Source organism: Malaclemys terrapin, chromosome 4 (assembly GCF_027887155.1).
Source record: "Malaclemys terrapin pileata isolate rMalTer1 chromosome 4, rMalTer1.hap1, whole genome shotgun sequence".
NCBI classification, from domain to species: Eukaryota; Metazoa; Chordata; order Testudines; family Emydidae; genus Malaclemys; species Malaclemys terrapin.
The window spans coordinates 22,374,967-22,397,340 of NC_071508.1; the positions used below are offsets into that span (position 1 = coordinate 22,374,967).

Sequence of the window (22,374 nt, forward strand, 5' to 3'; positions counted from 1 at the left end):
CGCCGGGGCCTGACGCGCCGATGGAGTGTCCGGGCTAAGTGCCGCCTCCATGAGGAGTTGCCGAAGCCGAAAGTCCCGCTCCTTTTTAGTTCTCGGTCTGAAGGCCTTACAGATCTTACACTTATCTGTTTGATGGGACTCTCCCAGGCACTTCAGACACGAGTCGTGCGGATCACTTGTGGGCATAGGCTTAGCGCAGGACGCGCACTGCTTAAAGCCGGGAGCCTTGGGCATGAGCCCGGCTATGCGCCGGGGGAAAAAGGGGGAAGAACAACCCCCTTAATCCCCTTTAACTATCTACAACTACTAAAAGGTAAACTGAACAACTATCTAATACTATATAACAACTACAACTATCTACAGAAGAAATCGGATAAGCTAGGGAGAGTGGAGAACAGCTATGCCGCGCTCCACAGTTCCAACGACCGTCAGGGGCGGTAAGAAGGAACTGAGGGGGCGCCGGGTCGGCTGGGGTATATATCCAGCGCCATGAAGGCGCCACTCTAGGGGGCTCCACAGCCGACCCGCCGGGTGTTGCTAGGGTAGAAAATTCTCCGACGATCGTGCACGCGGCGCGCGCACACCTAATTGGAATCGATATGAGCAAGCACTCGAAGAAGAAGGTATGTTGTAAAGGTGTGCTGGATATTGTACCACTGGAGTTATGTCTACAAGTTTTGTATCTGTTGTTCTGGCGGGGTCTGGCGCCACTTTCAGTTGGTGTGTCTTGGGCTGTGAGGAGCTATGTTTTATTTTAATCCTATAAAAATCTTATAACCCTGTTTTAAAACTCTGATGTATTCTCAGCCTTAACTCTGGCATAATACAGATTGTAGTCTGGGATTTTCATCCTGTTTATACAATGATGCCATCATCACAGCTCCAGCAACAATGCTTGTTAGTTATCTTCAGCCATATAGGGCCAGCAGAGGGAGTTCAAAACATTGGGTTGGTAAAATCTATATATGAGCAACATGTATTTTGTTTTTATTTCTAGGCAACAGAGTACTAAAAACAACCCAAACCTAGAAGCCATTGTAGGAGCAGAGCATTAGATTAGATTATAAACATTTCCAAGGTAAGGCAAGTTTAGAGCCCAAGGTATGTCCATATGTAACTTTAAGACAACAGTTAAAAGTATTTTTCACTGTTTAAAGTTGTTTTGTTGTTGCTTATTATAAGCTCCTGGGATCCCAAATCTATTTCCTTACAAAAATTTAGATTCTTATCTATTAAATAAATGTATGTACTGGTCTCTTTAATCTCTATAGCATACTGTACATATGATGGCACACTGAGGCCCTACTCCTGCAATGGGGTCTGCTGTTCCTGCATTTGTAACCAGTGACTGGGACGCTTGGTCTAATCAAGATGTGTGTTCACACACAACTTGATCAATAGTCTGCAGTAACCATGTGTGGAAGCAGAGAAAGAACTGACAGGAAGGGGATGCAATAGCCACCTTTCTCTCATATTTCCAGCAGCTTAGGCGAAGATGTGGTTTTCTTCCTGCCACCAGTTTGGCACTGACTTTTTTAAACAGTGTAGATGGTCCTCTAGCTATGCCTGTGTGTAACTGGTTTGACTAGTCCTCCTTCCTCCCAGCTCCCTGTGCAGTATGACATACTAGAGTGCATTGCTGCATGAATTTCTGCTGCCAGTCTGTGTGCATGTCCCCTTAACACTGTGGGGCCTCTGTACTGCCTTTTCACTTGTGTAGTCATTTATTCAGTTTATTCTGCTCTGGTGGCATTTGACACCCTCTTTGCATTGGACTAAGTTACTATATTGTACAAAGCAATGGAAATTCAGGACCTGAATCTCCTATTTAGGTGCCATGCCCAGACTTCCCCAGCACACAATGATGCAAACAGTTAAACAGCATGGTAGCACATACATAGTTCATGGTGATGTGTGAAAAAAGTTGCAGTGTCAACAAAACACAACTGTGTTTGTTGTAACTGGGTCAGACGAGACTGTCTGGTTACAAGCATATGATTGTGTAGACAGACCTTTGGACCCTGACTTCCTTTGCCCTGCCTTTTAAGTGGTATTGGTGCAAGGTACATGCTTTCTCACACCACAAAACTCTACTGGATGATCTGTGCCTTGGTTAAACACAGGAACCTTGTGCACAGTTTTGGGATTAGTGTTAAGGCATTGCAATGACTAGACAAGAAAAAGACCAGGAAATAAGAAAGTGCCTGGACTCCCACTAACTGAAAAGTACATGCCTTGCATAATTAATACACATATATTTTAGAACTGTTTTAAAATCATGTTGATGTTTGAAGTTAGCACATCAGTGCACCAGTTGTGGAGTGGAAAGGGCATAGTCACACCTTTGCTGCTGGTATTGTTTATTCTTTGCAAGGGTGGTTAACAGGCCAAGAGTACTCCTCCCAAATTTGCAATGGGAGCTCTTTGCATTGCAAAGGGCTAGTAGCATCACTCATCTTGAGTCAAGGATGCCACAGTACAACCCATAGATTCTGAAAATTAAGGCCTTGCTTGTTGTAAATTTTGTACTGCTCTGTTTTGACTGGAGCTGCCACTCATGAAGGGACTTGACTTGAAGCCACTGTACAGAAACACCACAAGGGAAGCCTGTGTACTATGAGAGTTACTCAACACTGTTAGAAAGACAGGAAGAATGTAAAGCTCCATTCACAAGTATCAGAGCTGTGAGACTGAAAGCTTCTTCCACTGTAAGAACCTTTTACCGTTTCACCGTACACAGATACAGTACCATGTCCTTCCTCCAGAAACTCCCTGGAAGCCGTAAGAATTTAAATTTAAAAAGTCTGGATGATTTACTAATGCAAGTGACATTACAAATAATTAAATATCAACATTTCTATGCACCCACATACAGTTAAAACTTAACTGCCAGGAACAGCCCAGCAGTGGAGGAGTCCTATATAGTCTCCCTACTACTGCTCCACGTGGAGAAACCGCACCATGCACACAGCAGAGGCTGGAGATGCTCTCAAAGAGCGAAATTCATGCTGGAGCACAGGACCAGTACAGGGACTATGCATTGTTTAAATCTAATTTATGGTCTCACAAAGGGACTTAAATGGTACATGGACCTTGTGCTGATGAATTTCACTCTCAGTCCTCACTCTAGGTACTGAGGCCAAGGAAGAATTCCCTGAATGTGCACATGGTAGGGTTTTGAGATGTGCATCCCTGATATAGCAAGACTGCTCCTGTTCCAAATAAAACCCCAGCATGCGCCATTATGGTGATGTCACAGTTTCACCAGTCTATTGAGTATGAAGCTGGTACTCTGATAATACAACTGAGAAGGTTTTTTTTTCCACTTACCACCTATATCTTATTCTAAAGAAGCCATTTTTTTCAGCTCTTAATAATGAAACGGAACTAAATGTCTCCATTTGTTGCTGTCTCAGTGAATGTCTACCAAAAAGGGAAGCAAATAACATAATTCACTGGCAAGAGGTATTAGCAGGACTGGAAAAAAGTCAAAGTATTGAGTTTTTACTGAATACACTAAGCAACTTTTGCAAAGTATCAGTGATGAAATGCTTTCTTCTAGAGCAGTGTTTCTCAATGACCAAGTCCATAGACCGGCGCCGGTCCCTGAGATCTCCCTGACAGAGTTTAGGAAGGCAGCAAGTCCTGGTATCAAAAAGGTTGAGAAACACTGTTCAAGAGTGTCACCTCATTTTGCATGCATCTGAGGTTAATGAAATAGCATGTGCGCAATCTGCTGAAAACTGCAAACGAGATTTAGTCCCTAAAAAAACAACATGCAAAAGATGTGCCGTGTTTGAGGACATTTAAAAAACTACAAAGAATTTCAGAAACATGTAAAAATTCATTTAATGGCTCCAAGTTTTATAGTTAATTCACTACAAAGGTTAAAATTGCTGCTAAATAATCCCTCTGTTTGAAAGTCCTGAAGGGTAACTTCATAAACTGTGCTAGTTCCCTTAAACCAGCAGAACGATTGGATGGACTGGCTAGTTGGCTACTTCAATAACTTTGAAAGAGACAAAGGCAAAAAACCCCACCAAAATGCAGGCAAGAACTACCTGAACTGTGCTATATCAGCACCTCTCCCCATTTACTGGACTAGGATTCCCTGTCAGCTCTTGTGCATCTCAGGGATCTCTGGCATATTTCCACTTCTGCTCCCACTCCTCATCTCTGTCACCTGGCTCAGGGGGTGGAGCATCATACTGTTGGAATACGTTCATCTCTGTTTCATTCTGGAGTGAATATGTGCGGAAGAGATCGGATATTGGCTCTTCATTTAAGAGTTCGCTCCTGGTAGTCTTTAAAGAGGAAATATCTTTGTTGTTACCGGAGTGCAGACTTCTCTCCTGAAACACACACAAACAATGCCTTCTAGTGAGCTGCACAATGCGCGAGATATTGGAATGAAAAGCCCCCCTGCTCCCTTGCATTTCCCTTGATAAGACTGAAGTGATCCAGCAATAATTTAGAAAAAAATAAAACTTCTGAATTGCCCTGACAGGGTCCTTGATCTAGCAGCCAAGAGGATATGCACTGACATTATGTCACCAACAAGACCATCTTCGCCATAACTCACATACTGGTTCACCCCCTGCCAACATATACAAAAAATGATGTATTTCACCCTAATAATAATATCGTCTTACACTTCCATTGTACCTTTCATCCAAAAGGATCCCAAGGTGGCACCACAAACTATACATACATAGTGGTCACTTTACCAACCAATGAAGTGCAGCAACCTCTTGTGGGGGGAAAGCAGGAGTGAGGGCAGGTCTATACTCAAATCACTGTCCACTGTAGCGCTTTCATGAAGATGCGCTACACCGACAGGATAATCCACCTCCGCGAGAGGCAAGAGCTATGTTGGCGGAAGATCTCCCACCAACATAGTGCTGTCTACACCTGCACTCAGGTCAGTATAACTACATCGCTCCAGGATAGGGATATTAATTATTTACACCCCTGAGTAGTTATACTGAAGTAATTCTGTAGTATAGGCCAGAGGTTAGTTGTTTAACAGCACACATCAATAGTATACAACAGTTTAGGAAGGGAAGTGGAAAAAAAATGCTGCATCTAATTGAAATTGCAGGATAAGTGAAGGGAGGCTGAATTTATCTAAGTAGGTAAGGATGATGGGATTAGTTCCTTGATTTTTCAGAAGTGTCATGGTATCTTTCCTGAATACAAATGGTCTTCATTGCAAGACAATAACGCATTGTACTGTTGTCAGTGAGATAAGCCAAAATTTCTGAAGGCTTTCAGCGGCAAAACTTCCATTGACTTCAGTGGGAGTTTTGCCCAAATCAAAGACTTCAGAATTTGGCCTACAGCGAACAGAAAATTTTCCAAAATTCATCTTTGGTTTGAATTTAAGCAAGGTGAATTTAATGTCTAAAGGATTTTTTTTTCTGGGAAAATCAGAGGGTATGGAAACTAGGGACTGACTTCTAATATCCAAAATATCTCCCGTCACCCTTAGCCACTGTGAATATTTTTTAAGGACTATGAAACCTGCACTGATGTGATCTTTAAAGAATAATACTTACCTAATTATCTACCAGGGAAAGTAGATAAGTCATTCCTGTGAGAATTAATTGATTAATACTCAGCACTTGAGTACTACTTTACAAATATTATTATTTGAAACCTGGCAAGAATCCAAGTGGAATCCCAGTTAGCCAGCTTCTTAGTGAGTTTCAACATCAGCAGTTGAGGGTGTAATGTGACAACACATGAAAATGTATAGTCCAGTTGATTTACCTTAATTCTGTAGATCAGAGTATAAAGATGAAAAGACTTTTCAGACTGAGTCCCTCTCTCTGTCACCCAACATAGCCCACAGTCAAGGCATGATTTTCCTCAACAATATATTCTCTAGTGATATGCTGCTGACAGAACTGATCACTAGGAACTTTTTCTGGTATTCATTCTAAATTTATCTTTGCTTAGTTTCATGCCATTACTCCTATATGACCCTAAACAATTTGGGTCCAATTCTCCTCACTAACACCACTTTTATACTAGTGTAAATCCATTGGCTTTCATGCTCGTGATTTACACTAGTGTGAGAGAAGAATCAGGCCTTTCCTCTCACTCCTTGGGGTTTAATAATGCTTATACATATAGCCTGTTACAGGGTGGTACTGTTTTCCTGAAACCACTACACTTTGCTAGCACGGTTTGATCCTGCTGGGAATAGATTAAGTGGTTTCTGATGACTCAATACTGCAAATGGTTCATTATCTCAACTGCATATCAGAGAGCTAGCAGAGGTTTTTTGGAGGGAGAGAATTTAGGTTGTGGGCTAAGCAGTCCCTGAGGTAGGAATCCTAAGAGCAGCCAAGCTTGGGAAAAGGTTTTAACAGAACTTTATCTTATTGTTAATTTCTTTGTTAAAGCCAATCCCCAGGAAGGGGATAAGTTTGACTTTACACAGTGTGTAGAATTTGTTTTAAATCAAACTGCAAAAGGCACCTGGTCACAGCACTATACATCTTCAAAACTGCTCTACAAACATTAATTAATACAACAGGCTATAACACAGGGCAGTATTATTAGCCTCATTTTACAGGTGAGGAAACTGAGGGACAGACTGATTAAGTAACTTTCCCAAGATCACAGAGGGAGTCAATGTAAGAGATGGGATTAGAACCCAGGAGTCCCTGGGCTACCATATGCCCATACTCATTCCCCTAGTTCAAACTGCCTTTCTATGCTTACACCTTCAAATCCTTGTAGGATCACTAGGCAGCATCTAGATTTAAACTGAGTATCACACCTTCTGTTCTTCTGTAAGCCCTTCATCTAACTCCTGTTCAGGCTCTCCAATGCTGAGTTCCACAGTCTCTGGCTTTTGATTCTGTTCTAAAGCGGCCAGCACAGCATCATGCAGCGTTAGAAAGAACTGTGCTTTGGTGACGCAGTCATCAAAGAAATCATTCTTCTCAAAGATTGCTATTACAGAGACTGTAAAACAAAAAAAAACCACCACCAGTGCAGACAGGGTCACACGAAGGAGCACAGTTAAAGCATTTCACCGAGGTTTAAAGCTTATCTTTTTCTTACAAAAAGTGGCTAAATATAGCATTACCAATACAATACTCACGGTGGCAGCCGGCTATCAGGACCGAAATGCCAATATTCTGAAACATGTGGAACATCTGTAGAGAGAATCCTGTATTAATATCAGTGCCACTCTCATGCTCTATGCAGGAATGGCCCTGGCACCAGAAGGCAGGATATACAAGGGGGAAAAAGCTTTTGCTTATAACTCTGCTTCTAGAACAATGGTATCTTCAGAGAAGACTTAGTCCGGGGTCTTAGGTCAGCGCAAGACCAGCAGAACTCTCACAGTTCAAAGAATTCTGACTCCAGAGAGCCAGGTCCCATATTGGACATCATGTACCACAGTCTGCAGGATATAAATTCGGCCTTCACAGTATTCAAATCAGTTGCTTTGGTTGTACAGCTCCCATATTAAGCCAATTGGAAATGATTCAACACCGACACATGCGCATGCACACACAAAATATGCCCCAGAGTAAACAATGGAAATAAGGATCTACATTTTCAAACACAAGCAGTAATTTTGAGTGCCTCTGTTTTTGGGTGCCCATCTTGAGACACTTTACATTTTAAAAGGGACCTGATTTTACAGGGCAGGTGCTCAGCATACCCTGAAGATCTGGTCCCTTTATAATTAAGGTGCCTGAAGTTGGGCACCTCAAAATTGAGGCCCTTAAAATCATTAGTTGCTTTTGAAAATCCAGGTCAAGTGTAAGTAGAGAAACTCATTAAAAAATCATCTTTAAGTTTTGAGGAGAATCAGGTGAGAATTCCATTGACATGGTATCTTCAGAGAAGCACAGCTACTGGTAACTTATTTTCTCTAAAGATACTACCTGCCAGGATTTTCACTTGAAGCTAAAGGGATGTCCCAAAGAAAAAGTAGGTAAGGCTTCAGTGAATAACAACAACAAACCAATGCCATCAGAAAGAACAGACATTTTTATATCTACTCTTTCTGTCTAGGACTAAGATAACTCTTAAATGTCCAGACAAACCAAAAATGCTCACGTGTGCTAGAGACAAAGACTTCATGTAAGAACATGCTAACTTACAATAAGGGATATCCCAAAAATTTAAGTAAAACATCTCATGGAATGAGAGAGTTGAGCCTCTCCTACTTTGGAAACAAGACTCAGCACTTTGAGTGTTCCAAACAGGATTTCCTCCTGGAAGCTGTAATGAAGTACAAAGCACTGAAGTTCCAAAACAACAGGCACCCAGCACTACCTAAATATGCCAAAGCTTCCAGTTTGCTGTGGGAAGGGAAAAAACAAACAGCAGAAATGGGGAAAATTATATGAGAGATTAAAAATGTGATTTGAATTGAAATAATCTCAGATATTATTAGTGACTCAGGTAAAGGCATTTTTGCATGTGTTTTTTTAGATCTACAGTGTACCTTTAAACAATAGCCAGGGAATATATGTGGATCTTCGAAATTACACATTTGTGAAAATACAAAGATCGGTCTTGCTCCCATTAAAGTCAACAGGAACAGGTGCTTATATAATAGGTAACTTTAGGGTAATGGGAAGCATCTGATTGTGGGCAAACTTCAGTTTCTGCTTTTACATGCATTGAAGTGACTTGCCTGCCTCAGTAAGTCTGAAGCTTGCAAATCCACAAACTGCACCATGCTGAAGTCTAAAATAATAGTGTGGACTGGATATGTTGAAAACTCCGTGGACTGCAACAGTACTGGTTCCTGGCACAATAGAGTTGTGGAAGTATCTACTCCAAGGTCTGAAGAATGCCATGTCCTCTTCCCTTCATCCTTCTTCTTTCCAGTCTCAGGTCTTGCTGCCCTGAGCCTGATGGCTGTGGACTGAGCATGCTGTGTTTGCGACATTCCTGTTGTGAGAGTCCCAGAACTGTGCTTGCTTTCAAACTTTGACCAACGTATCAAATTCAGGGAAGACGATGAAGACTCATTATCCCTATGAAGTCGCTTCACCAGTTTCTCAGTATAGGGTATCTAGAATGGTAAAGCGCAGAGTAAAGACAGTTAGGAGAATTGTGTCTAGAAGGTAGAATTTCTCTTGTTGCAGTTATGACAGCATGGTAAATCATTTGATATCTTTCCTCTCTCATGGTAGAAATACCTTTGAACTTACGCTAAATATAGCATTAAGCCACAACAGTACATAAATTAGTAGAAGATTGATGCAAGTCTTGGATGTGGTCAGCAGAGTACCTTCAACTACCCTGGAAGTGCTCTGTTAGCCTAGTCCTGCACGTCTTGAAGTTGTTTATTACCATTGGAATGTGGGCGACTAATTTTATATTCCATTTTTTAAAACAGAAACAGTTTTATGAGGTTTTATGCACCATATTCTTCCCCTATGAAAAGCAGTTCCTAAGATAAAGTGATGAGAAAACAGAGAAGAGGTTATCATTTTTTTCCTTAATAGTTTGAATATATACTTTTGTTATTTAATTTTTAAACCCAACCCTTTCTTGTGATGGTTCCTTGGTCTCTCCACCCCCTGCCCCTTCTAAGCCTAGCTGCCTTTTCAGCAGTAGTTTGTCACCCAGCCAATAATTTTAACTCAATTCCTTTTTTAAAAAGTTAAGTTTGAAATACTGAATAGCTCCAAGTTTGGCTTTTACACTAGAAAAAGAGTTAAAAGCAGCTGAAAGGTTCACACAGTGCAGCTTGGCACGTTGGAAGAAGATGGCAGTTCAAAGCGATCCCAGACTTCCTTCAGAAGCTCAGTCCTGCCCATCCTTCCAAAACTGCTTCCCCACAAGGGGCTTTTGTTATCTTTTACAAAGTGCCTTGGATAATTTAGAGAATTAAGAATATTGTCCTGAAGCCTCTTCCATCCATTTGCTTATGATACTGTCAAATTCCGATTATGGGGCATGCAACTGGCCGTACAGAAGGCACTCAACAGAGTTCGTAATAAGGAGAGGAGAAATCCTCTGATCACGGAGACTGTGACTAGTAGGATTTGACGTCTTTAGTGATCATGCATTTGTGGGTATCTCACATTAGGAGTGGCTAGAATTCTTCAGGCAGCCAAAGACAGTCTTTGACTTGTGTCGGAAAAGGAAGGCAAACCCCCTGTTGAGGCATCTGACAAAGTTAGTTTTTTCAGCCCCAGAAAGGAAGGTAAACATGTTGGGTTTTCCCACTGTTGGTCAATTCAACCAACAATTCATCTACCATGGAAGATATAAACAAATATAAGGTTTGAGAGCAAATATAAGGGTTGTACTTGCTTATTTTTGGTTTCCAAATATATGCAAATGTCTATGCAATTAGGTATGGCCTTCAGGCAAGCTAATGACATGGCCCTCAGTGTCACAAAGTCTTGGGGCCCTGGCTAGATAATTATTTAAAAAAAAAAAAAAAAAAAAAAGTAGCTGACCCTGGGTAATGGCTCAGGTGGATCACAAACACAGGCACACTTCAAATCCTTTCTCTCCAATCCAGTGCTAGACAGACTAACTGAGATTAAAGATCTCATTTCATTTTCATCCAGGGGCACTGCTTTCACATCCATCTGAAAAAGACAGACCGTGTATCAGAGAGGGTTGTGTCATTCCAGTGGAGGAGATCAGAAGCTGATGGCGATTGGAAAAGTGGTGTTTACCTTATGTAACAAGTAGCCTTTGAAATGTCTCATATTTGCAAAGGAGATGGAGGAACAACACTGGAAGATTTTCACACCTTCAATCTCTGCTGCCTGGAAGACAAAACCCGAGTCTCTGAGGTTTGTGCCTACGCTAGAAAAATGATCCACGGCTGACATTGACAATGGGTCTCCTCTGACCAGGACAAGCCATATTGTTTTCAAAACTCATTAGTGAAAATACCCTACACCTTGTCTACACCAAACTTTTTTTTAAGTTCTCCCACCTTTGCAGCTCCATGAGTTTAGCAATAAGGGGAATACTAATGTAGACATTGCTGTTCACCACAGCATTATCCAGATCCGCATACAGTAGGATCAATGACATTATGGTAAAAATACCAGTGCCCTGCTCCTGCTACGACTGCTGGGAGAATTTTTAAGAAACTCTAGTATAGATGTCACAATCCAATGGCGAATTGGTAACAAAAATCTGTCACACAGACACAGCCATTATTGACATCTGTTGTGAAAAATGGGTCATTTTCCTAGCGTAGGCAAAACCTGACTAAGGACAGCAGATCAGCAATAAATTCTGTATAGTTCCAGCAATGACAGGGAGCAAGCCTTTCATTACCGGTGGAGCCTGTATCGATAGAATGAGCTCCCAAAGTGACAAGTCAGACCCATCTCCCTATCTTTGGGCAATTTGTATCACTCTTCGCTGCCAATATTCAAAGATCCTTACAGATTTTCAAGGCCTGAAGTGAACGAACTGAGTCTGATGGATCACTCACAGGTGCCCAAGTGAAGAAACTGGATTACAGAGAGGGACTGAGTATTAGGTTTTTTCTCTTACTGCTTTGTAGTCAGATAAATTTCTGTATAGATCCGTGTTTGGAATCTGGCCCAGCATCACAATCTTCATTCTGAAACAAGGTGTTTATTAGATTTTCTTAGAGTAGAGAGAAAAACCAGCACCACCCAATATTTTGGTCCCTGTCCCTATCTTCTTTATTGGGTACAGCAGCTGTGGCTTTAGGGGTGTGACATCCAAGCACCTGTGCCCTTCACATCAAACCTTGAACCCTCTAGAAAGCTCTGTTTCAAGCCAGGGAACACTCCAGGCAAGGGTATGTAAGAAGGCATGTAGTCCCTCCCTCCCCCAAATCCAATATATTCTCCAAAGAAGTGAGGAAGGAGGATCTAGAGTGTGGCTAGTGTCAGTGTGTAGTGACACTGTACTCAAAGAAATCCATTTCCTGGTAACTTTTCTCATGCTTTAGAGTATTGTCAGTACACATCCCCACTTTTGGGAAATTCACAAGCAGTAACAAACTGCCAACATGGTATGAATGGGGAGGATATTTAAATGAACAGTTATCCAGAACTACTCTCCCAAAGTGCTCATTAGATGTCAAGGCTAGGTCACGAAAATGATGCTGCACAGAAATATTTTCATAATTGTGACATTCTGAAGGAATGCCTTAGAAGCCACTTTGGATCAATTCAACTGAGGGCTGTAATACTTTGGTCTAATTCTGGTTGTTAGCCTGGTATGGGGGTGGCTAGATGGTATTTAATGGCTTGGGATATACAGAAGGTCAAACTTGAGGATCTGGTGGTCCCTTTTGGCCTTAAACTCTATGACTCAATAAATGTGTTCTGATACTTTTAAGGACTGGGATACCTGCTAGCTCATAGCATGTCTCTGTACAGAATTTAATGTCCTTTGATAATCACTTGGAAGAAATAATCTGTCCCATAAGTCTATCAATGTAAACCTTAAATAACTGGGGGGGGGGGAGATTTTACAGAAGAGTTTTGTTCTGTTACAGGAGTAGAGAAGGGTCCATTTAGTGTCGAACTTGAGTAAGCTGATCTCCCCTGGCAGTGAATGCATTTAGTGAGAAGAAAGATACGTTGATGGACCGAGTCAGGTGAATATCAATGACCACTTTAGGGATAATCTTGGAATGAGAACACAGTGTACCACCTTATTCTTATGGAAGACTGTGTATGAAGGGTAGGTGATTAAAGCAAGCAGTTTGCTGAATCTCCTGGTTGATGTTACTGTCACAATAAATGGTCTTCAGTCAGGTGACAGAGGTACCATTTCCAGAGGCTCAAATGGATAGTCCATCAGCTAGGCTAGGAGGTTAAATTCCCAAAAATGTACCAGTTCATGCACAGATGGGAAATCATTAGGCCTGAGAAAAACATTAACCAAAGGGTTTACCCCACAAGCACAAAACCACTTCTGTACTGGACTGTGACATACTGCTATTCCCAAAATAACAACTTTAGGTAAACTTAGTGCCCTGCTCTGAGGGTAACAAGACCTGGTACCTGTGTGACCTAACAGTGATGATGAAGAAGGTGAATCCCATTGCGATGACCAAGCCGATATCGAGACCAAGACACAGAACGGCTGCAAAAGTCACAATCCAAATAACCTTTGAATAAGAGGCAGGGAGAACAATATTAGCTGCTGAAAAGCTCAAACAAGTAGAACACACAAACAGTGCCCCCATGTAACCTGCCACCAAAGACAGCAGCATTCTCTCAGTCAAACCAATAATTCAGCTGCATCCTGTACTAATGAATGTACTTGGGATGGCTTCTCTTAGGCAGAGCTACTGTAAACCTCAGAAAGGCCCTAATGACTTTTCAGTTGAACTTTTCTGGGCAGCACCATCAAGCACTATCTTCACACAGCTCATAGTCAACTTGTGGAACTCCTTGCCTGAGGAGGTTGTGAAGGCTAGGACTATAACATGGTTTAAAAGAGAACAGGATAAATTCATTGAGGTTAAGTCCATTAATGGCTACAGGATGGGTAAGGAATGGTGTCCCTAGCCTCTGTTTGTCAGAGGGTGGAGATGGATGGCAGGAGAGAGATCACTTGATCATTACCTGTTAGGTTCACTCCCTCTGGGGCACCTGCCATTGGCCACTGTCAGATATAGGATACTGGGCTGGATGGACCTTTGGTCTGACCCAGTACGGTCATTCTTATGTTCTTAAGCTAGATTTATTATTATATTAGTAGTAGTAGTATTACAACAGCATCTATGAGCCCCAGTCATGGCCCAGGAACACATGCTAGACGCTACACAAACACAGCAGAATGAACTATGTGATGGCTGCAAACATCATGTTGGTTCTGCAACATTTTTGAGAAGGGAGATTTGGTGGGTTTACTTAGGAGGGGATCAGCTAAATGGAAAGAAAAGGGAGAGGAAAGAAGGAGAAGGGGACAGGGCAGGGGAAAAGGTGTGAAGGGAAGCTGAGGTGTGAGAAGGGAGTGGAGGGCTGGAGCAAATAGCCAATCAGCATAGGGCAGAGAAAGTCAGAAAACATTCTATAGTTGTGATTGGACTGTCCAAAGGCCAGAAGGTCCCTGCTTTGGCTGCTGCTGGTCCTATCACATGGCATCTCTGGCTGGCTTTTCTCTGCAGCTCATTTGGTTGCTGTATGAAAGTAGAGGTTAGAAATGATAGCAGGTGAAGTGTCTCAACTTCACTCCTGGAACATTTCTACCCTGGAAGTGGTGACAGACAGGGATCAAAGCACAGGGCTTCAGAACCTCAACCATAGAGTCAAGCTACCAATGCTGATAGATTTACTCCCCCTACTCCACTAAATATACAGGCACCATACATTTGAGGATGCAGAATCCAAAGCCCATAATACACCAGTGGCAGTGTTATGTGTAACTACAAGGGGATCCAAGTTTGCATACATAATTGTGCCCTACACCAAGAGGACTAAAAGGATGAGAAGGCCTGGCTGAGACAGGGTGCTGAGAATTCCCAACACAGGTCTGGAGCACCATCCCCAATGGCAGAAAAACTGTACTGAGTCCCTGGGTACCAAGACCCAGTCTCTCCCAGAAGGCGCTCATGTGCTAAATCCTGGAGTGGAGTAACAGGGGAAAGAACCCTGCTCTGGTCAACTGAAGAAAACACAACCACTCTCACTGGAAATGGAGGCACAAGTGACCCAGATGCTCCATCCTTTCCAGGGAGTATTGACAGAGGTTGACACCAAAGTCTCCACAATCTGAGGAGGATGAAAAGTTGATGCTCAGTTGGAATCTCAAGCCTTCTTAACAGGGTTTCAGTGATGTGAAGGTATCAAATGGCAATTGGGGTCATGCTCCTCTGAGCTCAGAATCCTGCATGAGGGGAGAGGGGATGTGTGTCCACACATGGTGGGAAGACAGCATGGCTCCAATGGACACTGCTTCCTATAGGTTCAGTAGTTCAGTCACCAAGAGCACACTTCCACCTACTGTGTGGATCTACTTGGCTAAGACTTTTTAAAAGCAGATCCTGCATTTAAAGTGAGAGGTTGGCTATAGGTTACAGGCTGCTTTTACACCAGTATGTGTTTGAATAAATTACAGTTCAGTTAATATATTTTTGAAATGTTTTAATAAGCTGTTTTAGTTCAGCTGGAAATGATCTAGGTTCATAGAATTTTAGAAAATCTTGTTTCCAGCTGTAAGCCTTGCCAAGGAGTAGGTTACTCAAGTTTTATAGTGTTTATATATAAACAGGCTACTACAGTTATGGGCCTCTCTTGTCCCAGCTACCAAAACCACAGCATTGGCCAGGAGTAGTGAAAACAGGATGTATGATCTGGAAGCAAAGCTCCTTAGCTAAGTTTCCTTTCCTTAACACGCAGAACACTAAAGGAGGTATCGCACCTAGTTTATCTATTTATCAGATAGGTTTGTATACCATGCTCATCACTGTGGGATCTGAGCATTCAACATTTGTCTACTTCAAACATATGTGGAGATAATTTTGTTGATTTTTTTCATTACATATATTTTTATTTTGGGAGAAACTTTGTTCAATTTATTTGTTCTTTTTTTAAAAAAAAGGATACCAAGTCATCTCTAGGTGAAAGAGGACGTGGGCTGGCTTGGGTGCAGATGAGAACTGCTTCCTTACTAACATCCAGCTCTACTAGCCTGAAGTCACCCACATGGTACCTGAACTGTCTGCCTCCCCTAACATTTTGAGGCCATAAGCAATTTGGCCTATATTGAAATAATTGCAAGTTAATTTGTAAAACTATTTCACTGCATCAAACAGCCCCTTTCAGTAATTCAACCTCCTCTGTGCATCAGAGGACCATCTTTCCAAGAGCACCTGAATTGTTTGCTCTGCATCCTTCCCTGAAAGCACCTTCCCACTTCCCTGCCCCAAATCCCTGTGTGAGTCTTTCCCACTTACAAAATGATACTTATCCTGTCTCCACAGGGTGGGGATGTCCATAAATTTTTCAAGAAATGGGAACATGTTGACCATTACAATCGCAGCTAGTACAGCCTATGAGAGTCAGAGAAAAATAGCATTTATTCTCCTGTTAATTCATTATGGGACTCTAAACATGCTATGAAATAGATACATAGACCACGGCTAGATGAACAGCTAAGTTAAGGTGTTAAAATATCTACATTTCAGTAATTACCGTGTATACATATGACTAACAATTTTCTTCTGATCTGTAAACCCATATTAAATTTGTGTATAATCTCTTGTCTAATTTCATAGGAATGTCTGCAAATATTATTGCATTGTCTGTTGAAATATGTGTTAACTTCCACTGCAGTACTCTTCAATAAACCACAGCAAATATGCTTTTGCCTCCTGAAACACTAAGGGAGGGCCACATTGCCACCACAAAAATACTGCTTCTATAAGGAGTGCTTTCCACTAGCATGGACAACACATAGCCGTCTGACACCATTTGTCAAAAACACCCCTTTCTCCTAATGCAGACAAGAGAATTGGGGGTGGGTAACATCCAATTTGTCAGCTAGTTCTGGGAAAGGGCTTGGTCTTCCCATCTTAGGCCATGTCTACACTTACAAGCTTACAGCAACACAGCTGTATTGATACAGCTGTGCTGCTGTCAGTGCGCTCATGTGGTTGCATCATGCAGACGGGAGAGAGCTCTCCTGTTGACACAATAAAACCAGCTCAACGAGTGGCGATAGCTATATTGGTGGGAGAGTGTCTCCTGCCAACACAGCGCTGTGTACACGAGCGCGTATGCTGGCAACATTTATGTCGCTGAGGAGTGTGGTTTTTTCACACCCCTGAGCGACAAAAGTTTTGCTGACATAAATGCTAGTGCAGACATGGCCTTACAGAGAGGCCAGGGGACATTGGGAAATATGGCTTGGCCTCAGCAGTTCCCTAAGTAAAACTTTCAAAAGAATGGGAGAGCCAGAAGAAATATTAAGAGATAAATGGAAAAATAGGCCCCTGAAGAACAATATTTTATTGTAGTCTCATATGGCAATGAAAGATCTGGGGGAGGCAGTTTAGGAGACCATTGATTTTGGAATAAATCTCAAAGTCCAAGCTGGTACCAGACATACTAAAACCAAATTCGTTAGAGGGTTTTGTGTCCTTTAGTGAAGTCTCTAAGGGCAGGTCTTTACTACGGGGGGGGGGGGGGGGGTCGATTTAAGATACGCAAATTCGACGTATCGCAGCCGACTTACCCTGCTGTAGGGACGGCGGCAAAATCGACCTCTGCAGCTTCCCATCGACGGCGCTTACTCCCACCTCCGCTGGTGGAGTAAGAGCGTCGATTCGGGGATCGATTGTCGCGTCCCGACGGAACGTGATAAATCGATCCCCGAGAGGTCGATTTCTACCCGCCGATTCAGGCGGATAGTGTAGACCTAGCCTCAGGCACCAATCCTACAAACACGTACACATTTATGTCTAAGAGTACTTCATGGAAGTGTATAACTCCGTTGAGTTCAATGGGACTACTCAGTGTAAGAGTTTGCAAGATAGGGGACTAAGATAATAAGTGAAACCTTTATTTTTAAATGATGGGTTCTGGCTATGAAGTTTCATTTATGCTTCAGCCAGTGAGATCAAGCTCTTTCTAAACAACCAGAAATGGGCCTGCGATGCAAAATTTTCTATCTGGATTTTCAGCCCTATAAAGTTTAGGGGAGTTTGAATCTGTGACTTTGGTTTGGTCCCATCCCTTGAAACCATTAACTGTAGTGTAATCCCTAATGCATTCTGGAAGACTTCTGTATTATGCTTAGTTATGGGAGCAGCCTACTTACATTCTATTTCAAATTCACTTACATTAGGCAGAGACTGGAAAAAGTGTCCTAGTTTCATCACTACCACTAGCATTATGGATGCTCCAATTAGTGCTGCAAACTGAACACAAATATTCTGTTAGAGATGCATTCCGGAACTTACCACGAGTTGCTCCTCTGCTAAGCTCCTCAGATATCAAAGCTTGTACAGCCACCAGCAGCGCAGCTTATTGAGGTAAGAGACTAATGAAGGATTTCACGGGACAATGGGAAATAGTACTTCCAAAGTACAATTGCTTTGTCAAACCCTACACCTCCGAAGCACCAGCTTTCACTGGGCTGCTCATCCCATTGGCCTAATCCCGTTCAGAGAATTCTAAAAGAGCCTGGTGACATTGTATACCACTCAGATACACTCTTCTTTTCAGCTGAAGGACCATTTGCCCACAAACAGTATAAGCAGGGGGATTTGAGACCTCCTTCAAGTAAGGAAAGGGGCAAAGGAAATCGTGTGCCTCTGATTGCAAGACCACCACTATTACGCCCTAGTACAGGAGCAGCAGCAAAAGTAGATGACCCATCGTGTTCTGCTATAGATACTGCAAAACTAGTAGTATGTGATCATGTAATTAAAGACTACATGTTAATGCAGAAGCATACGGGGACGGAATTAACGTTGCACAGGCATAATTGTGAAAAGTGGTGTTTACAGAAGTCTGTAAATTGCTTGGATGAAAACCAGGCCCTAGTGCAGAGGTGGGAAACTACGGCCCGCAAGCCACATCTGGCCCACGGGACTGTCCTGCCTGGCCCCTGAGCTCCCAGCCGGGGAGGCTCGCCCCCGGCCTCTCCCCTGCTGTCTCCCTTCCCCCGCAGCCTCACCTCGCCGCGCCGCCAGCGCTCTGGCCCGCTGCTCCCATCGGGCAGCACGGCTGCGAGCTCCTGCTGCTCTGAGCTGCATGGTAAGGGGGCAGGGAGCAGGGGGGGTTGGATAAGGGGCAGGAAGTCCCAGGGGGCAGTCAGGGGGCGGTTGGATGGGGTGGAGGTTCTGGGGGCGGTCGGTCAGGGGACGGGGAACGGGGGGGGGAGTGGTTGGATAGGTGTGGGAGACCTGGGGGGGCCTGTCAGGGGGTGGGGGTGTGGATAGGGTTGGGGTAGTCAGGGGACAGGGATCAGGGTGGGCTGCATAGGGGGTAGGGTGCCAGGGGGGCGGTTAGGGGCAGGGGGAGATGTCCCAGGAACGGGTGGTCAGGGGACAAGGAGCAGGGGGGGTTGGATGGGTCGGGGGTTCTGTGGGGGGCAGTCAGGGGGCAGGAAGTGGGAGGGGGTGGATGGGGGCAGGGGGCAGACTGTTTGGGGAGGCACAGCCTTCCCTACCCAGCCCTCCATACAGTTTTGCAACCCCGATGTGGCCCTCGGGCCAAAAAGTTTGTCCACCCCTGCCCTAGTGGAATTATATTGATCCTAGATGAGGGTCTGGAAGCTTGACCTCCTGATCAGGTGTTGCAGCTCATACAAGCAACCCAACTCACCTGTGTTTTTCCGCCTGTCTTCTCCTGAATGACAGTCCCAGAAATAGCACAGCTGACAGCAAAGCTTTTGAAAAATGAGCTGAAGATATTGCATAGCCCCACAGTCACGAGCTCCTATAAAGCACAGCCAAAACAAAAACACACAACCCCAACACTTACTTATCATAGTAACTGTGGTTTTTTTCCAAGAGTGATATTACTGTCTGCTCTCACTTATGGGATGCCTGCCTGTGCTGCTAAGCTTTGGGAACCTTCTGAAAAGCAGTGCTTGCTACGGTGGTCCCTTTCATTGTACCACATGTTCATCCCTGAAGCACTGACCTCAACAACTTCAGTTCCTTCTTCTAGAAGAGTCCTTTGAGAGTGAACTCTAGCACCCTGCATGAATGACACCCAATTAACATGCACAGCACAATGTACCTATGCAAATGCTGGGTGCAAGTGACAAGCCCTTTGTATTCCCCAAAGGCTACAAGAAGTCATGCTGACTTCCTACCTGCCTTAGTTCCATCCTCATAAAATCTCAATGCCTTCGTAAGAAGCTAAATATGAAATGGCGCAAGCTTGCTAGTTACTAACTATAGTACACTAGAAATAATGGAGTTGGGAGCCAAAGACTTCCCATATCATCACTCCAGACAGAGAAGATCCTTACACTAACAGGTGGCTACAGAAAGGAAGGAAATGAGGCTATTCAGCCCTTTTATAACCTTGGCTATTAATGTCTGGGTGCTGTGGAATAGGCACCGCTCTCCGAACAGATTCCAAAATTCATTGGCATAAGCAGCGGGTGCAACCCACAATTAGGAACATACAGAGGTCAGGTTGTAGAAGAAGCAGCTGTTTTAGCCCAGCCTCTCCAACCCCCCTACCATATCCCAATGTATCTTTCTTCAGCAGCAAACAAACATCCATATGCATGTGATTGGTTTCAGGCAGAGTGCTGGAGGTCACCCATTGTTTTAGCCTTTCTCAACTCCTATGCTGCTTCAGCTAATTATGATGCCAGTGCTCTTCCTCCCATTGGGAAGGTAGCTGAGTTGCTGTAAAGCCACTGGGCTGCATTTCTGCTCTGCATCTGGGACTCCCACCACACTCCGAGCCAGTTAATGGCTTTGGTAAGTGACAAGTAAGTCCAGTTCGGCTGGTCTGGGAAGCACGTGAGGTTTTGCTCTCACCTGGTTGCTGGAGATGTTGTAGTTGTGAATACAAGCGTACCTCTTTCCCACAAAAATGAGAAGGAAGTAGCTTACAATAGCCAGGGAGAAGGCATGGGCTACAATCCTGCTCAAATTTGATAAGTCTGGCAGCGTAGGAGGCAGAAACCTGGAATAGCAGAGAATAAATTGTCTTAATCTTGTTCTGTGCCTTACGTACAGTCCCCTGTTTAGGACCTCAGCTGATGGCATTCAGTACTCTTCAGGAGATGCTCTGACTCTTGTTGGGGTGGTCACTGCTATCTCATGAGAATCCCTTAATGTATTTGCACAGTAAATGTAAGTCAGTAATTTGTGGAGAATGCTGTTGAAAAGAGCAGCAGATGGAGGGTGGATCAAAGAGCATCCAGGTAGCCTCTTTCCAACCAGCATATCCACAGGAGCTGGGCAGGATGTCAAGCATTACCTTAAGCACTAGGCAGAAACCTTGCTAACACACAGAGGAGCATTTCATGACCCTATGGGAGGTGTGAGAGAGCTGCTGGTTGGGGTGTATCTAGGCTCCCCTATCTACATGTTGCCTTTGGGAGCACACAATGAAGGGGGCACAGACTGCACGTATTTTCAGCAGAAATAAGGATCGTTGTTGAATGTGTTTCACCCAGCGCCCTCCTCTCAGAAATATCCCGCACTGCAATGCACTTTCCACTTGGCTTCAACTGCTCGCCTATAACCTCTTGGTGCCTGAATTTCAACTTCTGTAAAATAAGGATACTTAATATCTCAATTGCAGGGATAGTGTGAGGTTTAGTTCATTAATGTCTGTAAAATACTTTAAGTCCATTGCAAGGAAAGCCAAATGTAAAGAAAAATGACCGGGGAGAGGGGGGTGGAAAGATTTGGAAAAACAAAAACAGAAACCACAATCAAGAACCTTTCTCTACAATTTAAAATAAAATTTAATCTAAAAATGTAAATAAATAAAATAAAAATTGTGGATGACACAAAGATTGGTGGATGGTAAATAATGGTGAGGACAGAGCAGACATACAGAACAATTTGGATTACTTGGTAAGATGGGCCCATTCAAACCAAATGTTTTCAGAAAGCCAAATGCAAAGTCATACATCTAGGAACAAGGAATGCAGGCCACATCTCCCTCTCTCCCTCTCTAAAAAGAGTACATTTTCATTCATAACTGGAAATTACCAACCTGTGTGGAACCATTTTGGCCACAAGCATACTGGATTCGGCATGCAGGTGAACATGGTTAGCAATAATGGTGATTGTAATAATCTGGGAAAGAAAACAGGAAAATTATATTATAGATAGTAAATTCTTGGGGGCAGGGACTGTCTTTTCATACATGTTATACAATACTTCCTTAAGAAATATACAATAAGAAAAGCAGTTTCTAGTTTGTCATAATGGAAGAGTAGGAGAAAGCTAAAGACTTGCTCACAAAATTCTATCATAACTTAACTATGGAATGTTCAAAATTCCACAGGAATAATTACAGCAGCTACCTTCAGATTCTTTCTGCAAGTGGAAATATATGAGAATCTTGAAATAACCTGTAAAATGTTCTTTTCAATAAAATATATTACTACTGGCACTTCTGAGCTTTTTGCAGGTGACCATGATTGTGATGTGGCAGTATGGGAGGCATCCTATATAAGGAGATATTAAAATCAATTTTATTATTGATTTGACAATTTTTGAACACTAAAGAGTTAAAGTTTTCTTTCTCCAGTTGTTAAATTAATAATAAAGCAGGATGGAAACCAGTTTACAATCTCTGATCCTGGATTCTGACATGGCCATTGTCACAAATGGGCCCTATTCTACAAAGTGCTGAGCGGCCTCAACTTCCACTAACATCAATCAGAGTTGGACTCTAAGTACCTTATTCCTGGGGGAAAGTACCTCTGACC

At 43.0% G+C, this 22,374-nt stretch overlaps 1 protein-coding gene across 3 annotated transcripts in view; it reads right to left on the reverse strand.

The window, feature by feature from the left end:
- Positions 1–3,824: 3,824 nt before the first annotated feature.
- The window catches only part of SLC26A8 (solute carrier family 26 member 8), a 29,422-nt gene continuing 10,872 nt past the window's right edge, over positions 3,825–22,374 (reverse strand). For all 3 annotated transcript variants that reach the window (XM_054024781.1, XM_054024780.1, XM_054024782.1), the window contains exons 8-20: positions 21,654–21,736; positions 20,462–20,609; positions 19,284–19,397; positions 17,795–17,872; positions 15,908–16,003; positions 13,008–13,114; positions 11,518–11,587; positions 10,680–10,772; positions 10,455–10,589; positions 8,672–9,055; positions 7,118–7,172; positions 6,791–6,978; positions 3,825–4,352 (exon numbers count right to left, since the gene is read on the reverse strand). In XM_054024781.1, coding sequence (XP_053880756.1) covers positions 4,131–4,352; positions 6,791–6,978; positions 7,118–7,172; positions 8,672–9,055; positions 10,455–10,589; positions 10,680–10,772; positions 11,518–11,587; positions 13,008–13,114; positions 15,908–16,003; positions 17,795–17,872; positions 19,284–19,397; positions 20,462–20,609; positions 21,654–21,736 — 1,773 coding nt within the window. In that variant the 3' untranslated portion in view covers positions 3,825–4,130. The remainder of the gene's footprint in view (positions 4,353–6,790; positions 6,979–7,117; positions 7,173–8,671; positions 9,056–10,454; positions 10,590–10,679; positions 10,773–11,517; positions 11,588–13,007; positions 13,115–15,907; positions 16,004–17,794; positions 17,873–19,283; positions 19,398–20,461; positions 20,610–21,653; positions 21,737–22,374) is intronic.